This window comes from Acanthochromis polyacanthus, chromosome 9 (assembly GCF_021347895.1).
Source record: "Acanthochromis polyacanthus isolate Apoly-LR-REF ecotype Palm Island chromosome 9, KAUST_Apoly_ChrSc, whole genome shotgun sequence".
NCBI lineage: Eukaryota > Metazoa > Chordata > Actinopteri > Pomacentridae > Acanthochromis > Acanthochromis polyacanthus.
The window spans coordinates 16610824-16627554 of record NC_067121.1 but is presented as its reverse complement, the minus strand read 5'-3'; the positions used below and the strand labels follow the sequence as shown (position 1 = coordinate 16627554).

Here is a 16731-nt window from a genome sequence, read left to right as displayed (position 1 = left end):
ACAACATTTACACCTGTAGCACCAAACATGTTCTACAGACAGAGGAACTGTTGGAGAATTGTAATGGAGCACTTATTGAGGTGTGCAGACTACACAGAAGGAATGTGATGCAGTTGCTGCTTTTCTGAATAGATGACAAGCATTAAAGCTCAGAAACAGGGCAGTATTGAATACTGACATACTTATATCACCTACATTGCTACATTGTCTTTGGTGTGCAGGCATATATGTGTCAATAAGAAGGTGGGAGTGCAACATCAGACATGCTGGCATGCTCCTTTGGATAATCCATAAAGCTCAATATCAGTGATTCTCACAAGCATTATTTCTTCAATAAAAGTTTCTCACCTCCATTGTTTCAGAGTAGCTGCAAACATAGATTTCTATGTGTCATAAAATTAACCCAGGGCTGTGCAGTGGCTTGGTGGTTTGCACTTTCGCCTTTCAGCTAGAAGATCCCCGGTTTGCATCCCCACCTTCCCGGGATCTCTCTGCATTGAGCTTTCATGTTCTCCCTGTGCATGTGTGGGTTTTGTCCAGGTACTCCGACTTCTTCCCACAGTCTAAAAACATGCTGAGGTTAATTGGTGATTCTAAATTGTCCATAGGTGTGAATGTGAGTGTGATTGTTGGTCTCTATATGTAGCCCTGTGATGACCTGCCGACCTGTCTAGGGTGTCCGATGCCTTCAGCCTAAGTCAACTGGGATAGACTCCAGCCCCGTCGTGACCCTAGTGAAGAGTAAGCAGTGCATGGGTAATGGATGGATGGACAGCTTTCTGGCTACCTCTCAGGTTTTGTGATAAAATATTTATTATTATTATTTTGTTGTTGTTTCACGTTTTCCTGATTTGGGCACCTAGCTCTTCAGTTTGTATTTTGGTATTGACAACTTAAATTGAACCACATAAATTGTAAAGATTTACTGCTATCATGGCCAAACTCTGTCTTTTGCAAGTTCTGACAATTTTTTAACAAAAGGTAATAAAAGATATTTGTTTTACATTCATAACAAAGTAGTGCTGAATGTGGCACTAGTCAATCCAAAGATTGTTATCTCATGTGTGGGAGGAAACAAACGCACAGGTGGTGGTAGTGGCACAAAATCCCAAAACAAATAACATGTACAAAGAAGCAGTTAGAGAAGAAACAGACAAACGGACAGATAGTGAGAAGGACAGATTGACAGGGAGATGAGGTGAGACAGTGTAGAGGGAGACAAGGGGCTTCAAAAACAAAACAAAACAAAGGGAATCAAGTTACAGTGGGGAGAAATAAAGGAGGGAAAACAGAAGCCTTCATCACAAAAGGCTGCCATGAAACAATGGTTCCCTGATGGACAGAGGCAGCTGCAAACATGAACACTCCTGTTTGGCAGACCTGCAAGACAGAATTGTAGAGAAAGAGGGAGACATGAGGGGGAGACGGAGCAGAAGGGGTGAGAGAGAGACAGGTTCTGCCAAAGCAGCCCCCATGACAAGCAGCACCACCTCGTTAAACCTGTCCCTGGGAGTCGCAGGCAGATGCTCTGCTTTTTCTGTGATAATGACCTACCTGCTAAGCAGCTAGCAGCGTTACGCTCCTTTGAACAACTATTGACCTCAAAGCTGTCGCTCTCTTTCATGCCTGTGCTAGTTCCAACACGCCACACTCAGAAGGGGCTTGGTGCATCATAAGCTTTTGTTTTTGCAGGTTTAGATGCATTAATACTGCGTGCTATCAAACCTTGTATGTGCTTCTGCTGACATGGTCTTCATATGTCTGTTAGACGTCTTCACTCAGCTGCACTGCTGGTGGGCATCAGATAGAGTGGCTACAGCTTCATGATCACTAGGTATGTCTCAAGACCTTTGAAAACATGCTCCGCAGTCTGTGCAAATTGGAATTAAGGATATGAAAGTGTTACCCATTAATGCACATTTATTCACCATTTAATATTTTGTAGACTCACTGCTGTCAAGCATCAAAGCACAGTCAGCACAAGGAGTCATGAGTCAGGAGGAAGTAACCAGGGTGAGGGAGAGACTGGGGAAGCGAGAGATAGACAGAGGAGGAGAGAACAGCAGTTCTCTAAGGATTAGCTCAATTACACTGCTTTGATCTGTGAGATCTTAATTGCTGGGTAGCACTGATAGAGTCCTCACTGAGACTTAGCAACACCAGCCGGGCGAGGAGTGAGGAGACTGGTCGTATTCTTACCTTCTCTTCTTCATTGCTGTGTTCTAGACAAGCTTGACTCAATGCCAAGGCTCAATGAACAACATACTTAAAAAAAGAGATCATGCATGGAAAAAATGACTCATGAGCATTTTCTGCTAGCCATCCTATATTGATCAGGTGCAGTTATATTTTATCACCACATAAAATTTTAGCAAATGGTAAATAATTTTGACCTTTTCATATGTTTTATTCTACTGTTGGGTGAATTTCAACTATTTTATCTTGCTTCAAAGACAGGTTATTAATCTATAATGTTAGAGCTTGAGTTATTGCATCTTATGTCCAGCCCATCATCCCTCCTGTCTTTGCAGTCCTCTGGTGCTCTCTGTCAGCCCACAACTGATACCACTTCATTCATCCACACCATGCTTTGGAGATAATTCCAGGTGATGCATATAAAACATCTACATCTTTACTCCACCACAACCAACATTTACACTCAAGTCGTTATTCTCCCATCTGTATGGGCCCATTGTGTCGAACATGTTTGTAAAAGTACGTAAAGTAAGAAAGTAAACAAGCAGTTGTGATTTTTCAAGAGAAGACGTGTCTAACATGGGTCAGTAAGCTGTTTGAACAGTCACGGTTATTGTTTTATCGTATGAGGCCACTCTCACCTTTTTAATTGCGCATTAATATTCCAGGCTGCACGGTGGATGGTGGTTAGCACTTTTGCCTTGCAGCCAGAAGATCCCCAGTTTGCATCCTGGCCTTCCCAGTAGCTTTTTGTGTGAAGTTTGTATGTTTTCCCCGTGCATGTGTGGGTTTTCTCCAGATATTCTGACTTCCTTCCACAGTCCAAAAACACGCGAGATTAATTGGTAACTCTAAATTGTCCATAGGTGTGAATGTGATTGTTACTGTTTGTCTCTCTGTGTAGGCCTGTGATAGACTGGTGACCTGTCCAGAGTGTCCCTTGCCTTCACCCTAAATCAGCTGGGATAGACTCCAGCCCCGCAACTCTAATGAGGATTAAGCAGTATAAAGATAATGGATGGACGGACTAAAATTCCAGTAAAGGCACTAATGAGAAGACATGGGAGAAGAATCACAGATGACTGACTACTTTTAATCAATAGGTTTTTCATGTTTTGGCTTTTGGTGGAGTGACCCTCAATTAGGTCATGTAATTGTAGCCATCAAATAGTACATATCAGCTCCTTCTATGGATTTTGTTACTACTTCTGCTACCTCTGTGCATTGCCTGAATTTAGAAAACCTCTGTAGCTGTAGTCTTATCATTTTCCAAAGGGGTTGATGGTCACAAGTCAGCAGTTGAATGTAAATCTTACAGATAAAGTCTTACAGAGAGTGAAGCTCTTTAAAGAGGAACTGAGAGCTCACCATATTTGAGGGCAGCTTCAGGTTTTGCTAAATCCCTGTTTAACCCCCATATAGAGATCCAGGGGGGCTGACTGGAAAAGACTGGGGTTAAGGAGATCATTCAGACAGATGAAGATGATGCAGAGCCTCCTTCTCTCCCTCTGTCAGTCTTCTGTCCATCTCTCAGATGCACACACACATACCTACAAACACACACACACCCTCCTCTTTGTCCACGTATACTTTATCTACTCCATGCAAGCTTGTACACCCATTTCTCTCTCTCTCTGGCTGCTGTCCAACTTCTCTCGTCGCCTTTCATCTCTTTGGCTAAGACAGGAACAGGCAGATTAAGGAGAGGAAGAGTATTAGGGGAGCCATTCTTTCTGCCTCTTTGTGACGGGAGGGTAAGTGCAGCAGAGCCCTCCCTCTGCTGAATTTGGTCATTAGAGAGGCTGCAGAGCAGTGGAGGAAAAGTAAGCCTGAGGGACTGTTTACGTTACAAGAAACTGATACTGTGAGGCTCCAGAGTAGAGATACCATCTCACATTTGACAGCTTTGTCTCAAAACAAACAGTAATGAATTACTACGAGTGTATAAAACAGTAGAAGAAGCAGTCTCAATGATCAAGACAGTAGGCTCAGAGCATCAGATCACTGCATAAAAATAAACCAAAACCAGTGCAAACAACATGGTTAGAGACCGTGCACTGCAAACAATGTACTGCTTACAGATCATCTTAATCACAAGGAATCGATTAATTACAAGCTGAAAAGACATTCATATAGTACAAAGTGTAAGCAGTGATGTGAACCTTGACTGCTTTGTTGTAGTGGCGCCTTGAAAGTCTTCCTGAATGCCCCCATGTGCATGCCAGTAAAGACCTTAGGTTGATAAATAATTTTGCAAAAGAGCAGTACATTGTTTTGAGGTTGCACAGCGACAGTTAGGCAACTCTTGACTTCTTGAATAAAAAAATGTTTTGGCTTGTGAGCAACGGTTAAAGATCTCATCTACAATAACTGTATGTCTAGATTGTACTAAATGTGCCATTGCATGTCCCGCTGTCAAATCAGTAAATGGGGGGGGGGCAGACCTGTAAGCTGTGATGAATAGATAATCAAGACACTAAGTCATGTGAGAAGTACTGTGTTTGGGATTCTACATTATTAATGATAAAGTTTTGACATACTGTCATTAATTATTATTTGTGAACTTACAAAAACAGGGCTAATCACTTAAATGAACAAATAGAAATGTTTCTTGGATGCATTTCAGGTAATTTACAGGAGTGTGTTTCTTAAAGGACAGCTTAATGTTTGTTTTTTCAGAGGACAGAAACCTGCTGTTAAAGACATAATATGCTCCCAATTGCAAAATCATAAAGGATTTGAATCCTCATAGAGCAACCCAACACCTCTTCTGCACTTTGTTAATGATGTTTAGATTCACTTAAGGGAATTACATGTTGGTTCTAATTCATTTGAACCTAATTTTGTATAACAAATTACACCTCTGTTTCATCATGTTTAGTTGTGTACACCTAGAGTACGCATGCAAGAAATGAACGAATAATAACTCCTGTCAGTTGTTAAGATTTGATTCTCACACCCAAGTTCTTTTACTTTGGATCAGCTCTTCCGCTCAAGTTATTATGGTTTGGATCAAAGGATCAGCGAGAAAGGCTGGTTGTTAAACATGCTTACATGCATATCCCAACAGATAGCATTCATACTGTCTCCTGAAAACCGCACATGAAAATGGAAGTCCTACAGATATCTTGTGCATGGGTTGCACGTATGGTGGTAGTTCTGTCAAAATGAATGTGAGGAAATTCTATCATTTTGCAAATCACAGCTTGTATGATGAAAATTTGCTGAGAGAGTCCCACCACTTTAGTGAGGGAAATTTGGAAAGATAACAGTGTTTGCAATGCTTACATGTACATAACTGCTTTCAGGTGTCTGTCTATTGTGTTCTGTTTGTTAAGCTATTTTTTGAGCACTGCCAGGTTTCCACTGCACCTCCGTGTCAGACACAGCTGTGATTTGTGATGCAACTGCAATGCCTTTGTTCCTGCAACATGTAGCATTTGTCTGAAGAGGGAAAAATAGCCTATCAAATTTCAACAGTACAATTCAAAGAGTATGCTTTTATTAAATATTGATGTCACACACGGTAAGTGGGGTGTTACCGTTTGAAGGAAAACTGCATCGCTTAATGCCCTTGTGCTACCTTGCTCTACAGTGAACAGCTGTTACATCACCCTTGAATCATTCATTGTGAAACCAAAAAAAGTTGAGGTAAACACAAAATCTACAGAATGTAAAAGAGCTCTTTGCTTTCTACAGTGAATGATCAAAACATCAAGGAGTGAAGCATAGACCTGTACCTCCAATTTCACAATCCACGCCAGACATGCACTTTAAAACTGATTTGGCTTTGTAATTCCTTTAGTGCATATATTTTGTCTTCGATGACTCCACATGTCTGTAGTCAAACATGAGAAATGGGCTTTATACTTCCTCTGGTGCCAATAAACTGAACATTATGAGGCGTTATCAAAAAGCGATACGTCTTTCTTTTGATGATTCACCATATTTATTCAGTCTTGTGAGGCCAGCCTCAGGGTTTTGGCTTAAAGGTAGTTTTATATGTACAGTTTTATATTTTGGAAATATACTTATTGCCTTCCTTAGCAAGAGTTACACATTACCGTTCAAAATTTTGGGGTCACCCAGAAAATTACATATTTTCCATAAAAACTCACACTGTTATTCCTGTGCTAACTTAATCGCACAAGGGTTTTCTAGTTATTAATAAGCCTTTCAACATCATTAGCTAACACAATGTAGCATTAGAACACAGGAGTGATGGTTGCTGGAAATGTTCCTCTGTACCACTATTTAGATATTTCATTAAAAATCAGCTGTTTCCTGCTAGAACAGCCATTTATCACATTAACAATGTCTGGACTATATTTCTAATTCATATAATGTTATCTTCATCGAAAAAATAAGTTTTTCTTTCAAAAAAAAGGATATTTCTAAGTGACCCTAAACTTTTAAATGGTAGTGTATAGCTAACTCATAACATGTCCACACTAATACAGACATACAACAAATCCTCTCCTCTATGCTTAGGTCTTATCATCCTTACACAAACAGTATTTTAGGTCACTCAAAGAGTTTTTCAAACTCCTAAGGGGACAATTTATAAAAATTCCACTTTATGCGTAGCAAAGATGGAGAGTTTGGGAAATACTTATGTCAGTGCTCTCATCATTTTTGCATGTGTTTGTGGACATTTTGTAAAACTAGGTGTGTGAACTTCTTTTTTTTTTTAAATGGAGCAAAATATCTGTCAAGAAAATATCTACATTAGAAGGTAGAAGTCCTAATACTCCTCATGTCTTCTACTAAATGTGAAGCTGACTGATTAGCTTAGCTTAACATAACAATGGAAGCAATGGCAGTTAGATGTAGTGGCTTCTGACTCCACCGACCAGTGTCTCTAAAGTTCACTAATCCTTGTCTTCACCGTGACATTGCCAGAAAACCAGCAGAGACTCCAGAAAGACAAAAAATAGCCCAAACCTCAATAAAGTCACAAATTGTTTGTTTACACTTTTGCTTTTGAAAAAACAAAAGAAAAAAAAAACACGTGTTTTGAGACTTCTGGAGTTGCTGGTAGGCACATGTTTTTGCACAGAGCGAGGCTACTGCAGCTGTTTCCTCCAGTTTCCGGTCTTTATGCTAAACCAACCTAACAGATTCCTTTCTGGAACTTCATATTAACGAGACTGATATCAGAGAGGTGCCCCATTAAATTATATTAGTCTACATTAGTCATTTAAAATTTGACAAAGACAAACCATTTGTACTTACCAGATTGTGTAAATAAAAACATTCTGCACTTCTTGGCACAGGCGGAGAAGCATAATTTGACAAAAATTCTGGGACATTTTGGCTGAACTGCAGGTTGTATTTACACAGAACAGATAGGAGACAACTATGTCAATAAATTTCTAATTTAAAATGTAAATTAACCATAGCATCATTTTTGGTAACACCTGTGGGTACTTAAACAAATGCTAGACATGTTGACTCCAGTTTTTTTTTTTTTTTAATTTTTGTAAAATAAGTAATGAACGGAATTAAACTTTTTAAAAAAAAAAAAAAAAATTTCTCTCTTTGTTGTAATGACAGTGTTGTCTCCACAAAAGTGCAGGACTTTATATTGCAGTGAAAAAAGAGCCTACAGTGAGATAAAATGTGACAAGAATATGGAACTTGCTTGGAGTTCAGATGGTTTAAAAAAATTCTCATAATTATCATTTTCAAAGAGCATCAAACTGAGGTCTCAAAAATGCATTTAAACATCATAAAGTTTATATTTGTCCAGTAATTTGAAATCTTAAAAACTCAAACGACACAAAATTGAACACAAATGTCTCAACAGCCAAAGAAGGTTACAGCTCAACACTCAGAGTTCCTCAGCATCTGCACTGCAATTAGGTGGAGTACCTGGACAGTGCACTGTTAGCAGGATCTGTGTTCCAGTTGGGTGACTGAGCCTTCCATGTATCGAAACACGATGACAGGGCAAGTCTCACCGCAGCCGATGGAGCCATCAATAATAAGAGAAGGTGAGTGGGACGGAAGAGAGGAGGGTTATCTGGGTGCAGCACATGTACTTCTTGGTGAGCCGCAGGGGCGGACAGGGTGGTGGAAAGGCAAGATATGGCGTGACACTCCTGGAATCTTTGATTTGACATCTCCTTAGCGTGAGAGTCTGTCAGAGGGCGGGAGAAGGTTTTTAAGGGCACTGCCGCCTCCTCTCATGTCCAAGTCTCTGGGTTTTATCAAAGACATCTGACTGAGGGCACAGAGAGTGGCAGAGCAGCATGGCACTCACTGGAGGTGGTTCGCTTTGAATGGATGCTGAACAGGGGTTACTCAACAAGTCAGTCCTCTTCATCCACATAGGTAGAGGGAAACCAGCCCACCTGAGAAGCAGCCACACAAAGAACAATTCAGGTAGCAGCTCTAAGCCACACAAATATTGGACATATTGCAGGTTTGGCTCAAGCAATGTCCAAGCACGACCCAGTTTAAAAAGCAGTACAAAAAAATATGGCTTTCACAAAGTATAGGGAGGAGGGGTTTTGACACGGGTATATCACTGATCATTTAATATTTGTTTATTTATGTTATTTCTTTTCTATAACTATAGGAATGAGGAGTGACTGATGGGTGAGATGGAGAAAGGATGGGAGTGACTAAGCTTATGCTTCGTCCTACTCTTTTTGGATATGTTGGATTTTATTTTTTGCTTTATCTTGTTTTGTTTGTTTTGTTGTTGTTTTGAATATTCTGAAGTGTTTTTGTGGCTTTTTTTCCCTCACATACCTGAAATAAAATCATTGATTGATTGACTGACTGACTGACTGACTAATTGATTGATTGATTCTTTCATTCATTAATTCATTCATTCATACATACTACAGAGTATATAGACTACTGATAAAAAGTATTCACCGTCCTTTAAGTTATCAACATTAAATCATGGTCAAATTCATTTAGATTTATTGTAAAGAACTTACAAAAATATTATTTCATGTTAAAGTGCAAAAGGAGTTCTACAAAGTAATGTCAATTATAAAAAACAGGAACTGCAAAATAAGTGATTGCATTCATCCCATTCAAGTGATTATTTAGCAGCTGCACCTTTGGAAACAATGATATTGTTGATTCTGTGTGGACAGGTCTCATCCAGCCTTGAACATCTGCATATTTTACCGCATTCTTCTTTGCAAGACTAACCAAGCCCTGTCAGGATATGCAGGGATTGAAACTAAATAGTCCTTTTCAAGTACAACTATAATTTCTCAATTAGACTGAGATCTGAGGTCATTTCTGTGTAGATTTGTTTGTATGCTTCGAGTAATTCTCTTGCTGGAATACAATTGCTGTAACATGTAAATTGCTTCGGTAAAAAATCAGTAAAATTTGTCTCTTATCTTAAATCTTTCAAGTCACTGTTCTCTTGCAGACTGCATCAGGTTGTCCTCCAGGATCTCCCTACACTTTGCTGCATTCATTTTACCCTCTACTTCTACAAGTTATAAAGGGCCTGCTGCTGAGAAGCATTGCCACATCATGATGATGCCACCACCACAGTGGGGATGGTGTGTCTGAGATGAGATGCAGTGTTCGGTGTTTGCCAAACTCAATGTCCAGTCTGATGGCTACAAAGCTCATTTTGGTCTCATCACAACAAAGACCCTTCTTCGAGCTGACTTCAGAGTCACCCACATTTCTTCTTGAGAGTTCTAGTCAAGACTTAATGAGTTTTTTTAAATTTATTTTTTAACTGTGGCTTTTCCTTTGCCAGTGTCCCATAAAGCTTTGTCTCGTGCAGAACAGGCAACAGTTGTATGAACGGTATGAGCCGTCTTTCCTATCTCATCCCATTGGTGTCTTAGTTGCCTCACTAGTCTCGTTTTTCACAGTCACTCTGGTTTTTAGGATTGCCTGTTCTAGGCAGACTTATGCATGTGCCATATTGATCTCCATTTCACTAATTGTGTGTCTTGTTGCACCAACTGTCTATACCCAAGTTTAACTGAGTGAGTCCCTTTGAAGGATGGAAGCATTCATGCAAATACTTATTGTACTTCTTTTTTTTTCAAATATTTGACACTGCATTGGAGAAATAAGTTTTGATTTTGGCATTTAAGAGCCTCTATTTGTAAAGTCTTGTTTACAAATACAGAGCCAGATGAAATTTACAAAGATTCAATGTCGAAATAAAAATGAAAACTTCTCATATACTTTTCATAGGCACTGTATACAGTAATTCCTTTGAATCAGCAGTGAGAAGCTCCAAGTCTATTCCAAGCAGGTGCTAAGAGCAGCTAAAAACATGGTCATTTACCAGCTTCCCGCCACCACACACTCCCATTTACACGACAGTTCAAAGATTTGGAGTTGCTTAGAAATGTCCTTATTTTTGAAAGAAAAGCATTTTTTCAATGAAAATAACATTAAATGAATCAGAAATACAGTCCAGACATTGTTAATGTGGTAAATGACTATTCTAGCTGGAAACAGCTGATTTTTAATTGAATATCTAGATAGGGGTACAGAGGAACATTTCCAGCAACCATCACTCCTGTGTTCTAATGCTACATTGTGTTAGCTAATGGTGTTGAAAGGCTAACTGATGATTAGAAAACCCTTGTGCGATTATGTTAGCACGTGAATAAAAGTACGAGTTTTCCAGGAAACGTGAAATTGAAATTGCCCAAATTTTTGAATGGTAGTGTATGTTTGACAACACTTCTACCTCCGTGTCTCCAAAGGTCTGCCATTGATATAGGCTTAATGATTTTGAACCCTGGATGTATTTGTATAGTATTTTTTGATGATGAGTTTATTTCAGTTGCAATGAGCAGTATGGAAATATGTCATGGACCTACCCTGCCGTCAACCTCTCCCTTCCACCACCCATTGGACATCTTGGTGTAGATTTTGATAATGTCTCCCTGCTGCAGAGAGAGCTCCCGTGTGTCTCTGGAGCAGAAGTCGTAACGGGCCACTGCAATACCCACCACCCTGGGAGAAAAGACTGGGGCAGAGAAAGACGTCATCTTATTGTTTGGACCTAATTACACAGTACATATAAACAGACATTCAGAGTGATGAGGTGAAATATTTAGAGTTTTGGTTGCAAATGAAATTACTAACTACTCCTATTGACTACCACTAGGCAGTGTAGTTGTCTAGAATTGCTGCCGTGAGTGATTGCACTGATAGAAGCAGAGTTACACTCCAGAAACAATTTTATCAGAGTCTAATCCAAAGACAGGGTTTACAGATGCAGATTGAAATCAAATTTTCATGCCCATTTACTGTAATAGAAATGCCTTAAGAAAGAAGTACAAAGAAATCTACCTTCAATACAAAAGCCTACAGTTTTATTAAATTTCTTAAGCTGTTGTAAGTTGTACCATGTTTACAGTGTTGTAAAATACATTTCTCAAACGTGTTATCTACAGGTTAGTGTCTATGACCATGTTATAAGGATGATAAGGCGGCAAAGAGCCTTGACTCATGGGTCTGAGTCATGCTAAGTATAAAGACACAGACATAAGAGAATCAATCAGGTTCACTGGTGAAAGAGGAGACATCTATCTGACAGCAAAGTCTGGTAGGGCCAAGCACACAGTCAAGAAGGGAGGTCATGGTTTATCATGGTCACGTGTTGATCTTATTAAAACTTAACTTGGCATCCTCACTTATCAGTCTGTCCAAGGTTACTTCTACACATGCAGGTCAGGGCTCATATCACACATGAACACAGGTGTGCGTATAGCTTATCTATGAAAATACAGATGACACAACTGCAAAGATCTGCTGGATGAAAGGAATACATCTTCTCCCCCCAGCACACAGAGGCACATCATACACAGAGAGATGTTCAGGCCCAAACATGTATTATAGAAGCGCATACACAGACATAATCATAATCGACTATGACTCTGCATTCATCCCATGAAAGCAGAATGAAAATGGAGGGAAACAACTCCAATTATTCAGACTTGGGAGCATTTCATCACTATGTCAGAGTGGTTGCAACCATTGCTGCCCACATAGTCATGACGTTTAATGGATACTAAGCCAAAATGAACTATTTTTATTGTGTTTGACGTGGTTTATTAGGTGAAAGGATACAAACAGAAGTGTATTAATTAGGGATGGTTTGATCCGATCCGCTGGATCGATATTGAGTTCGATCCAGGCCAAAATGACTGGATCGAGCATCGGAGTTTTTTTATTAGAACTCGTTCGATCCAATCCATAAGCCCAATCTGTCTGACATATACTGAAGTTCAATTTGCGCAACATGCCGTAACACAGACAAGCTGTTGTCATGGTTGTCATGTGCCCGTGTTTTCGTCACGTGAGAATAGAGTGAATAGAAGCCTGCAGAGCTGGTCATGTCTGCCGTGTGGAATTACTATATGCGAACGGAGGAGAAAAGTAAAATAGCTGAGTGCAATGTTTGCAAAATGAGTGTCTCAAGGGGTGGCAGCAAAACCGGACATTTTAACACAACAAACTTAATAAAGCATCTGCAGAAGCATCATGGAAAGCAGTACGGAGACTACAGGCGAGTGCAAAAAAAAAGTGAACCGCGGCAACCATCATTGCAGGAAGCACTACAGAAGAGTACAAAACTTTCTCCAGCGCCAAAATATAACAGAGAAAATTGTCGAGTTCATTTTGCTGGATGACCAGCCACCTTGTGTGGTGGAAAATGTGGGTTGTTGTAAGGGGTGAAAGTAAGCCGGAACGGTCCGGAACTGCATACAGGCAAAAGATCTGGTGGCGGAACGCAGTTCTTTAGGGGACCAGAACTGTTGTTGTACAGTGAACATGGTGTTTTTAGATTTCAGTATCAAGCAAATTACATCCATGTATTATTAACAACTTTTAGAATGGCAAAAAGAATCATATAGGTATCGGATCGGCCGATCCTCAAGGCTGCAGTATCGATATCGGTATCGGATGTGAAAAAGTGGAATCGAGCCATCCCTTGTATTAATCATTTTCAATTAGCAGAATTGAGTATGTTCTTGTTGGATTTAGCAAAATGTAAATGCCAAAATTGCAGCCACTGATATTTAAAATTTTCAAGTTGTGTTCACCAAATGTGAGATATAAAGTTGGTAGAAATTCATAACATCTGTGATTTTTTACAAGAGGATGCTAGTATGAATGTTTTTTTTTTCCTATATGGTAACTCATAAAGTCACTGTAATAGGACAAAAAAAAAGTGGTGTCATTAGACTGCATTATTTAATAGAGAAGGAAAAAACAAGACAGTTTGCTTTGGAAACCTGGAAATGTGGGCTTAAAGCAGGGAAGAAACAAAGAGTAGAAAAAGCTATACCTGTACCTGACCAGAAAGGCGAGGAGGAGGGAGGAACAAAGCTGCAGCCGCCAGGAGGAACTACAGAGAAACGAAGCGAGTGATGGGGGTTCAGGCCGTAGAGGGAGCAAAGAGAGAACATAAGCAAAGTAAACACAAGTTTGACAGAGGGAGTATATGAGAGGGTAAAGGAGGAAAAGTTGCCAAAGTCAAATCACAAGTAAAAGCAAATACAGGTGGGAGAGTGGAGTGAGAGAAGAGAGCAAAACAGTGAAACCGTGAGACAAGTTGACATTTCAACTGGCACATACACATAATAACATACTTGTAGACACGGATGTCTGAATTTGTAATATTTTCATTGTTTATCATTGTTGTTATTCTGTTTGTAGTGCTTTGAGCTATGCACCCTGGTACAAAAGCCTTTCTTGTTTCAGTATGTGTGCACCCTGTGTGCTGTGTCCCATGTTCACAGCACACAGGGGGCACTAAAGTGTGGCTAGATGGGTCTATAGCTCCACCAAGAAATGCCATAGCTACACCAGAGCCCTCCCAAGAAATGACAAGAAATTTCACATGCAAAATCCTGTCTGATTTGGCTACTGCCTCTTCAAATGCAGGACAAACAGGCTGAGAAAAAGCTTTTTCCCCAATGTTCCATCAGACTTCTGAACTCAAAACAGCAATGCACAGTGTCACTTTTAATGGCTCTAATGCTACTTAGGTGCAATCTCCTGCCCATATGTTGTATATATATATATCTTGCCTTCTTTGCAGATGATATAATTCTTAACACAGTCTTGTTTAGTACATACATTTGATTTTATTATTTATTGTTGTCAGTTTAGCTTATCAGTGCACCGTCCAGTGGCAGCTATTTATATTTTTGTCATGCCCCCATGTATGACGACAATAAAGCTATTCTTCTTATTATTCTTCTTCTTCTTCTTTTCCTTTCGGCTTTTCCCTTCAGGGGTCGCCACAGCGAATCAATTGCCTCCATCTAACCCTGTCTTCTGCATCCTCTTCTCTCACACCAACTACCTTCATGTTAGAGTTGAACTTGTAAATACATTTATCATAATCAAGCCCTAGGGCATTAACCCTTTACGCTTCAGTGCGTAGTAGGTGTACCGCCAGCGGTACACCTACTAATTTGCATAGGAATTTCAAGAATGTCCGACGGCTGCAAACACGATTATACAAACACTATACGCCGATGGAAAGCTTAGATTCTCATGAATCCGCCGGTATAAACCACTTTCAGATGTGATTACCACAGCGGGTGAGAAAAACACATTTGTCCGACAAAAACAAATATTCATCCATCCGTTCTCTATACACGGCTTCAACGCACACAGCGCGACTCACATTTCCGGGTTCATTATTACACACAGAAAAAAAGATTCCACAAAAAACGGCCATAATCCAACCTTTTACATCCAGACAACACAAGCCAGTAAACTATTTTGTCCAAAACATGTCCTGAAGTCGGTATAAAATCCACGAATCGGTCGTTTTCAAGGAAATGCACCTCGCAATGTGCGTCCAATATTCCCTGTATTTTTCGTAATTTTTTTTATTTAAAAATAGAATATTAGCGATTTTTTGTACTGAAAACGACTGGAATTGACTGAAGCTTAAAGGGTTAACTAACTGTACATAGTGTCTTTATATAATAATTTTCACTAAATACCCACACACACATAACTTGCTCTCCTAGTCAGTATATTTCCACTCTTTCAGCTTAGCACATCCCCTTGTGTAACTCGAGCTATTTCTTATCTTATGCCATGTCTTCATTTCTGCTTGTGTATAAAATAAACCTTGTATGGGAGCAGTCTTTGTAGCTCGCTTTGGACTTTGGATGGCTGAGGCCTGGTGACACAGGCTCTTGCAATTGTTCAATGGATTTGTTTTTTTTACTGATGAGTTAGATATTGCTTTAATCATTTCTTTTGCTAGTTTGGCTTGTTTTCTTGTACTAGTTGGTTTAATTGTTTGTTTTTTGTTGTTTGCTTTTATGAGTGTATTTTGTTTTCTGCTTTGGATTTAATTCATCATTCATTGTTCTGTTCCTTTTCTCCACACCAGTTATGGTTAGTTTGGGCATGTTTTATTAATTTTTCTTTGTCTTCTGTTACAGGGGCTGTGGCTTACTGTGGCAGTTATTCCCTGGTGGTGGTATTTTCTTCACGGGCCCCTTCTTTGTTTGATTTTGTGTGTGTATGATTTGCAGTGTCACGAGTGATTACTTTGAGGATTCTTCTCCCCTTGTGGTTGTCCTGCCGCAGAGTAAGCCCCAGCCCAGGTTTTAATTCCGTTGTTGCCCATTCTTCCTTTTAGTTGATATATGTTAACTGGTGTGCATTATTTTCTTTTTTAGACAATTTGTTAATAAACATTGCTAAATTGGACATGTCTCACCCCTCCTGTGTAATGGAACTTGTGTGATCTGAGTTGGCCTAGTGACTGGAAACTCACCAGAGCTAAATTTCCTGGGTGCTAGCCCCAGGTGGCGTTGTCGAAACCATAGTTGGTCTGATTAAGTACAAAGATCCCTTCTAAATCTCGCCAAACTAGCTTCAACTACTCTTTCTCATAGCTTCATCATGTGGCTCATCAGCTTTATTCCTCTGTAGTTGCCACAACTCTGCACATCTCCCTTGTTCTTAAAGATGGGCACCAGCACACTTCTCCTCCATTCCTCGGGCGTCTTCTCACTATCTAAGATCCTGTTGAACAACCCAGTCAGAAACTCTACTACCTCTCCGAAACACTTCCATACCTCCACAGGTATATCATCAGGACCAAGTGCCTTTCCACTCTTCATCCTCTTCAATGCCCTCCTCACTTCATCCTTACTAATCTTTGCTACTTCCTGGTCCACAACACTCACCTCTTCTACTCTTTGTTCTCTCTCATTTTCCTCATTCATCAACTCTTCAAAGTACTCTTTCCATCTTCCCATCACACTATTGGCACCTGTCAACACACTTCCATCCTTATATCCTTTATCACCCTAACCTGCTGCACGTCCTTCCCATCTCTGTCTCTCTGCCTTGCCAACCTGTACAGATCAGCCTCTCCCTCCTTACTGTCCAACCTAGAATACAAGTCATGATAAGCCCCTTGTTTGGCCTTTGCCACCTCTACTTTCACCTTACGCTGCATCTCCCTGTACTCCTGTCTACTCTCTTCAGTCCTCTCAGTGTCCCACTTCTTCTTAGCTAACCTCTTTCTCTGGA

General features: G+C 40.0%; 1 protein-coding gene across 1 annotated transcript in view; it reads right to left on the bottom strand.

Moving 5' to 3' along the window:
- Positions 1–5681: 5681 nt before the first annotated feature.
- The window catches only part of LOC110954532 (guanine nucleotide exchange factor VAV3-like), a 73159-nt gene continuing 62109 nt past the window's right edge, over positions 5682–16731 (bottom strand). Inside the window, exons 26-28 of the mRNA XM_051953586.1 lie at positions 13511–13564; positions 11028–11176; positions 5682–8552 (exon numbers count right to left, since the gene is read on the bottom strand). Coding sequence (XP_051809546.1) covers positions 8511–8552; positions 11028–11176; positions 13511–13564 — 245 coding nt within the window. The 3' untranslated portion in view covers positions 5682–8510. The remainder of the gene's footprint in view (positions 8553–11027; positions 11177–13510; positions 13565–16731) is intronic.